General features: G+C 39.5%; 1 protein-coding gene across 1 annotated transcript; it reads left to right on the top strand.

The window, feature by feature from the left end:
- The first annotated feature begins 213 nt into the window (after positions 1-213).
- LOC121981898 (glutamic acid-rich protein-like) lies at positions 214-2809 on the top strand. Its single transcript, XM_042534671.1, has one exon. The coding sequence runs from the start codon at positions 369-371 to the stop codon at positions 2541-2543; it is 2175 nt and encodes a 724-aa protein (XP_042390605.1). The 5' UTR covers positions 214-368; the 3' UTR covers positions 2544-2809.
- The last annotated feature ends 5543 nt before the right edge of the window (positions 2810-8352 follow it).

Genomic DNA, 8352 nt, shown 5'->3' with positions numbered 1-8352 from the left:
ACCGAAAAATATATCTATTCATTAATTGCTCAGCATCTATTGATGCAGTGCTACGAACTGTACAAACATCGTGCGCAGCGCATGTGCTGAAGGAACTCTGATCAAACAGCTGTGTTGCTTAGACAGACTTTGTTTAAAACAGTTTTATTTTGTAGATCTCTCGTTGTGGGCCGAATTTAATTTAATTTAATTTAATTGCTTGGGACAGCTTTTATGGATCTGCACGCTAACTTTTACAAACGAGAGAGACGGCTGCAGCGTTCGCTAGGCTTTGACTGAGGCGACCGATCCCGTTGCCCACCACCGAGTGGCGGCGGCGGCATACTCTTTTCTCGTCCGTTCCTGCTCTTTTCTCCTCCGGCGAAGCCATGCGGGTGCCACCGTCTAGGTTGCTTCCCAGCCCCGGACGCAGTCGCGAACCGGCTGCGGCGGTTCCTGCACTTTCCTCCTCCCGCAGCCGCCGCCTCCGCAGCAGCGGCAGCGTGAAGGGCGGACAGTCTCCGATGTTCCCCTTGGTAGCCGGAGGGCGGCGGAAAGGCGTCGCCTTTGAGGCAGCGGAGCCGTCCTCGCCGAAGGTTACCTGCATAGGCCAGGTACGGGTCAAGAGTAAGAAGAAGAAGGCTTCCCCTGCGGTCGCGGCGGTGGTGCGGTCGAGATCCGTTAGGGGGAGTGGCACCGAGGCGAGCTTTAGGAGGATGGAGGACGGAAATGGATCGCGAGGATGCTGGCCGAGCAGGAAGCACAAGTGGGCGAATCGCCTCCCGGTGAGCATAAATTGCTTCTTCCCTTGCGGTGGCAGGTCCCTCTGCTCCTCTTCTTGCTCCAGATCGGGCGCAGATAGAGCTGAAGAATGCGGCGAGGAGTGGTGGAGCTCAAATGGCGCCGTGTTCGCAAGGTGGCCAGTGGCGGTTCCTCAGAGCGACGAGGGGAAGGAACGGGGGGTCTTTAGCGTTGTTGTCGAAGAGAAAGGAGACAGAGAGATGGGAATGGTAATAGCGGAGAGGGTGAAGGGGGAAGAATTAGGGTTTGATGTAGAGGTGAAGAAGCGAAATGAAGTGGTGATGCTTGTGGGGAAAAGTGAGGAGAAACAAGAAGAGGTGCAGATTTGCATTCCTCCGAGGAATGCCCTTCTACTGATGAGGTGCAGGTCTGATCCCGTGAGAATGGCGGCATTGACGACTCGTTTGCTGGATTCGCCAGCCATGAAGGTCAGCGTAGAGGAAAGAGATGAAGATGAAGGAAACTGTGATGAAAGAAACGGTGATCAATGTGCAAAGTCTAATGTGGCAATGGAAGGAGAAGAAAAGGGAACAAGAGCACCTGAAGCCATGCAAGAGAATCAAGATTCCGTTTTGACAGAACAACTAATGAAAGAATTCGACGACTCACTGGAAAAGTTGAAAAAAGAGGAGCTGAATTCAGATAAGGAGAAGCAAAGTCAGTTCAAGGAACAAGGAGAAGTGGCTACTGCTGCTGAGGTCGTTGAACTCGAAGAGGGAGGGAAAGAAAATGCAGAAGGAGACGAACAAGAGCAAGAAGTAGCACTAGTTGAATCGGAAAAGGCTAGTTTACGAGAAAAGATAGACGAGAACGAAATGCCCAGTGAGAGTCCTCTCCAAGAAAGAGAAACAGGGAAGGAACCAAGCATAATAATGAGATCTAGCAGCTGCCCTTCCACAGTAGACAAGCAAGAGAGAACAATGAGTCGAAGATCACAGGAAAGAGGAAGAAGACATAACCCTTCTTCAAAGGAAAGGGGCAGGCGGCATAGCTTTTCCACTGAGAGGGAGGCTAGGAGGCCAAGCTTTAATACTGAGAAGGAAGTAAGAAGATCTAGCTTCTCCAGTGAAGGGAAGGAAACTTGGAGCTTCTCTATAGAGAAGGATGGCTTGAAACTGGAAAAGGAACCAATGAATCAAGAACAGAATGAAGAAGAAGAAGAAGAAGAAGACTCTGCCGCAGATATGGGGCGAAAAGATGACATCTTTGCGGTTCCAAAGACTCATAGCAGAGGAATAGAAGAAGAAGAAGAAGAAGACGGAGGCAGACAACATTTTAGGATAGAAGAGGAAACAGGACAAAAGGGCGTGGAAGAGAAGAGCCCTGATTTGCCTGACTGCCTTCTGTTAATGCTGTATGAACCCAAACTGTCGATGGAGGTTTCAAAAGAAACTTGGGTTTGTAGCGACGATTTTCTCCAGAGGAATCGCCACCCTTCAAAATCCACTGCTGCAGCTACCACCACCATGGTCACTAGCACTGACGAAGCTAGTGAGATCGCTAATGAGAATAAGGAAGTTGGCACTCCGATGCAAGATGCTTGCCGTCCTCCAGCACCAACCCTGCTCGCTGCAGACACGGAGAAGAAGCTAACAATCAATGCTGTGGCCAAGCACGCACAAGTGCCAACTCTTGCTTACGAGCCGCTGGTGCTTACGCGGTGCAAGTCAGAGCCAATGAGGTCGTCCGCAAGCTTGACGCCGGATGCTTGCTTCTGGAGGGATCGGCATCGGCCCATTGGAGCCACTGGAATTGGATTCTGAGCTAGTGCAAATCAGTCGTCGAGTAGTTTTGCCAAGGTAGGTATGAATTTCCATGTCGTCTCTACTGCTGCTGTGTGCGAATTTGTGTTGTCATCACTGTTTAATTGGCCTGCACGATAGAAATAGCAGTTGTGGTGGTGTTGTTTGTTCAATGGATGTCTTGCGTCTGTTTATATTGCTCTTTCTATCTGAGGTTGTAATATATCCATCTTCACTCTGTGGTATTAATTCTCTGAATATCAAAATAGCCCACACTGTTTTTAAAATGATCAATTCAGGTCATGATGTGTCATTTTAAATTTTTTTTTAAAAAAAATAAAGCACACCTTTCAATTTTCTCCCCATAAAATTAAAAAATAAATGCTTTATGTTTTACAAGAATAAAAAATTATGGCCGCTTTACCGACTTAATTGACTTGGGTTATTTCATTATAATTTTATCAAATTTATTAGGGCAAATGTTAGTTTTTTTAAAAAAAGGTATGGGCCAAATTGAAGAATTTGTTAAATACGCGGAAAGTGGAGTTTTTATTTCTAATTATTCATATATTTACGCACTATTTGGGAGGCACTATTTGGGAAGAGAAGGTGAGAAAAGAAGAGCAAAGGGCATAAAAAAGAAAGGAAAATTTAAAACTCTTGTTACGGAGAAATTTAGGGTGCGTTTAGTTTGTACCGTTTTCATTTTCATTTTCTGGAAAATGTGTGTTTTCTAGAAAATAGAAAATGATTTTTTGTCATTCTCTGTTTTTCTAGAAAATGATAGTCAATTTTTTAGAAAACGCGTGCGGAAAACGCAAACCAAACACCGTTTTTCAGAAAACGTGTACTTTCCAGAAAATGAAAATGGAAAACGCGCGTACCAAACGCCCCCTTAGCTACCAGAAGAAAATATAAGAAAGGATAAGTTTTAATCCTCCTTATTTATAAAATGAAAGGATTTTTTACACTCTATGGGGTCTAAGGAAATGTTTATTATATTAATTTTAAAAATTATTATTTTAGGTATTCTTTGTATCATAATGAAAAATGCTTGCATCGCTCGATTTGCATCGCCCAAGGCTTGTACTTCGCCGACGTCGACTTCGACGCAGACGCCAGCACCAACTTCGACGTCGATGCCGACACCGACTTCGACGTCAATGCCGACGCCGGTACCGACTTCGACATCGATATCGACGTCAACTTTAACAAATGAGCTACAATTACTTGAATGCATAAGTCTTAACCAATAAATGTATGTAAGATGTACTTAGTTTTTGAACGCGTTAAGTCTTTAATAAAAGTAAAGATAATTTTATAATTTTATATATTTAACTTTCATTACTCTCACTTTTCTCTCCAAAACGGTAACATATGTTACGTTAATGAACTTTCTCTTCCTCTCAAACAAGGAGAATATAAATACTTTACTTCCCTTCTCTTTCCCTCCATTCCCCTCCCTTTCCCTCCCGTTAATGTGTCTTTGCTCATCCCATTCAAACAGAGGTAGGCTGATAGTAAGTGGGATTTTAATATTCTACCATGGTAATACATGATGCTAAAAGTTTTCTGATCTATTCTATTATAGAAATTTTAACTGTTAATGTCAACTATTGTTGTAGAATGGACATTTAGTGTCAGAGGTTATATATTGAATGAACGACAATCTATTTTGTCTCCCGACTCTTTAAATGTCTAAACATTAATTGATGATGGGACAAGAACTGAAAAAGAATATAAGAATTGTAACTTCTAAATAACCAAGTAGAAGGCTTTGATATTGCAAGGACGAACACTATGGTATCAGGAAATAAAAATAAGTAACAACACCACTTCATAGTGTGAAAGGACAAAATGTAAGTGAACCAAGTGGATTTTGATTTCCCTATATGAACCAAGTGGACTTTGATTTCCCTATATCGGATACATATGCAACTAAAAAAACAAATCCTTCTTTATATATTTTTTTAATAAATTTATAATTTAATTTTTTAAATATAATTGATGGCTCATTTTTCTACTCGCTCTAGCTCCTTATTCTCAACAAGTCCTCTGTCGTATAGCTTTGTGGATCTGAGAAAGTAACACCAGTTAGAATTGTGTCGGCTCCTCCGGCGTGACTCCTCCGATGCTCAAATTAGCAAAGGTGAAGAGAAATAGAGTAAAAAAAAGAAGAAGAAGAACTTAAAGAAGAAAGAGTTGTCTTCGCTAGTTAGAAATAGAAGACCATCATAACTAGAATTTACCATCTGGGGTGTTTATATAGTTATTAGAAGATAATCTCCACATCAACTACCTTTGCACCATTTTACTTCTTCTCGCCCAAGCCAGTGAAGACATGGTTTTTGATGATCCATTACTGTGCTACCAATCTTTGATTGCCACATAAAGTAAAGAAGGCTCCCAAGGAACCACCTCTAACAGTCTTTACTCATCTGTCATTCACTAATTGTCATGTATTATGAAAAAAGAATCAAGGGAACTGCAATTGACATTCATCACTTATTTTCCAACCATTGAGTGTCACGTGTTGACAACCAGAAGCATCCTGATGAAAGACTCACCCAGTAGTATTGCTCTATGGACCTTAATATAATTGTCATGCGGGAACTTAACATTATTGTTCGGTGAATCTCAATGATGTTACTATCTGGAACTAAGCATCATTGCTACACAACTTTGATGATCTTTGTAACGTTCCGACCCGGGCGGGCTCCACCCGAACTGAACCGGGAACGCCACCAGAATTGTCCATCGGGTTGACGACTAGCTCCACAGACTACCGGAGGTCCTTTCAGCGTGCTTTATCCTCACTCGTACATACCCTGGAAAACTTCTCAGAAGGTCACCCATCCTGGGAAGTATGACTTTTAATCCATAAAACCCCGGTTCTGAGATTCTAGTTAAGTATGGCTTAAAAGGTTAGATGATACTATCCATATCACCAAGGTGCACCTTCCTTTTTGAAGCCCAAATTTAAGAACTTTAAAGTTAAGCGTGCTTGGCTTGGAGAAATTTGAGGATGGGTGGCCTCCTGGGAAGTTTTCCAGAGTGCGTGCGAGTGAGGACAAAGCACGTTAAAAGGATCTCTAGTGGTCTGTGGAGCTAGTCGTCAACCCCATGGGCAATTCTGGTGGCGTTCCCAGTGGGGTCTGCCTGAGCCAGGGCGTTACAATATTGCTTGGCTTACCTTTATGCTATCGCTCTGTGAGACTGAGCATTGTTACTCAGTATGACCTCGACATTGCTTTATGGAATTAAGCATCATTGCTCTGCGGAGTTTTGATGATCTTGCTCAGCGAATCCCTATGCTATCACTTTATGAGATTGAGCATTGTTACCCAGCGAGGCTTTGAAATTGCTTTGTCGAACTAAGTAACATTGCCTTGTGGAGGTTTTATGATATTGCTCGACGGACCTTTATGTTATAGCTCTTTGACACTGATAGTTATACTCGGCTGGGCTTTGACATTGCTTTGTGGAACTACGTAACATTGCCCGGTGGAGCTTTGATGATATTGCTTGGTGGACCCACGATAATATCGTTCGGCTAAAACTTTGTCATTGTTGCTCTGTCAAACTTAGTTATATTGCCCTGCAAGGCTTTGATGATATTACTCAGCGCAAAAAGGAGGAGCTCGACTATATTGCTCGGCAGAACATGCTACATCCCTCGGGGTAAATCTAATTACCATCAGATACCCCTCCTTCAAGTTAGACTAAATAAGAAAGTCGAATGAAGTTTGATTAAATGTATGTTCAATGGTGATTATTCTTTGAATAAAAAATCTGGTTACCATCAAATGTCCCTCCTTCAAGTCAGACTGAAGAACAAAGTCGAATGAAGCATGAGTAAGTGTAAAAAAATTATATCATCTCCTGGGTCAACCACTGTTATATCACTCATAGTATTTATTCATATTCATTACTCGAAAGGTATTTTATGGAAGATGTCCCTATTTACCATATAAATAACTAGAGTCTTTCTATAATCTGGGAGATCCCTGTGTTGTCAAACTAAGCCATAAATATCAACAAAGTTATGCTCTTATAAATTCAAAATAAATATGACTAGATTGATATGTTTTGCAAAAGTTCTATAGAATAAGTAACATCCATATTTTTAAGAATGTAAGGATACATAACCAAGAAGAACCAGTGAGATGAAAATATAACCAGAATGTAATTTTTAAGATGTAAATATATTTTACACATTGACAGTTATTAGTGGCTCGGAAGCACTTGTTACCTGCCTCTTAGGTCGTTATAATGATACTCGAAAGTAGTGAGATTGATGCTCGAAGGTAATGAAAATATCTCTGGCGCATTGAACATTTTTAGTCGCTCGGAAGCACTATTTACCTAGCTCTTAGGCAGTTATAGTGATGCTCGAAACTAGTGAGATTAATTCCTAGAGGCAGTGAAAATATATTTGACGTAATGACTATTATTAGTAGCTTGAAAGCACTAGTTACATCTACTTAGGTCGTTATAATAATACTTAGAAGCAGTGAGATTGATGCTTGGAGAAGTGATAATATATTTGACATAGTGGTCGTTATTAATGACTCTAAAACATTAATTACTTGATACTTATACCATTATAATGATGCTCGAAAGTAATGAATGACTTTGGTTTATAAAAACAACTATAAGTTGAGACATGAATAACATGGTAAATGTTCCCTCGGGGTGGTGTGATGATTAAGGTATGGGGTGTTGCCACATGAGGTCATGGGGTCGAAACTCGGCGTGACTGAGCATGTCTGGACCATTTGCACTAATGGCTAGTAACCACCCGTGATTTATCTCCTTCGTGTTGGCCTAGGGATGGGTTGACGGGGGCGCTGAGGACGAGCGAATCACCTTTTGCCATATGAATAACATGGTAAATAACTAGATTATTTGATTTTGCAACTATACTTTGAATGAGGCATTATCTTGGTTAAAGCAATTTCATACACATGCTTCTCTCATCACTATTCAAATCTAATGTCAGTTCCATGCAAACCTGCCTTGGCATCCTTCCTTTGACCATTGTTGTAACTTTTGAATTCATTATCGCTCTCATTAGTTTCGTGTGACTCTTCACATCTACCGTCAATGTTGTCTTTATACCTTCAAGAGACTATAAAGGCATCTCTAATCGTTAAACTTTGAATGAGTTTTTTTTAGAATTTTAATATGTCACATTAGTTTTATAAAAACTCATTGAAATATTTTCAATCGTTGAAGTTTTGAGTGAGATTTTTTTTTTAATTCTCTTCACATGTAGTTATATGGCTCCATGCATATTACATCAATTTCAATACAAATCTATTATTCTTTCCGCAATTAATAAAAAAAAACCTGCATACAATTTTTTCATTTAATATCTTTATATAGTTTTCATTTGATATTTTAATTAATTATAATCTTTAATTTAATTTATTTATAATTAACAATTAATAAATTAATTAATTTTTAATTTTTAATTTAATATAATTTATTATTTTATTTAATATTTAATTATTTTATAAATTTAATTTAATTATAGTCATTTGTATATTTTTTTTAACTTATCTCAAATATATTTATTTTTAAAAGGAAAAAAAATATAATTTTAATTATTACTAATTATTTATAAACTAAAATATTATAGTTAGCTCATCAAATAATTTATTTTTAAATTATTTAAAAAAGGTCAATTATGTACATTAATTATTAGCTCCATCTTCAAAAGAAAAAACAGGGTTGAAAACTCAAACCTGCTCTTAAATTAAAAACTCCAAACCTCACCTACACAATCATAAAAGCTTTTTTAATAAGATTTTTAAATTTTACAAAC

Source organism: Zingiber officinale, chromosome 5A (assembly GCF_018446385.1).
Source record: "Zingiber officinale cultivar Zhangliang chromosome 5A, Zo_v1.1, whole genome shotgun sequence".
Lineage (NCBI taxonomy): Eukaryota > Viridiplantae > Streptophyta > Magnoliopsida > Zingiberales > Zingiberaceae > Zingiber > Zingiber officinale.
Note: the sequence above shows the minus strand (reverse complement) of the source record. Positions and strands in the feature narration are given on the sequence as shown.

What these genes read in the sequence shown, in the direction of transcription:
- LOC121981898 (XM_042534671.1), top strand. Translation starts at nt 369, where the DNA reads ATGCGGGTGCCACCGTCTAGGTTGCTTCCCAGCCCCGGACGCAGTCGC.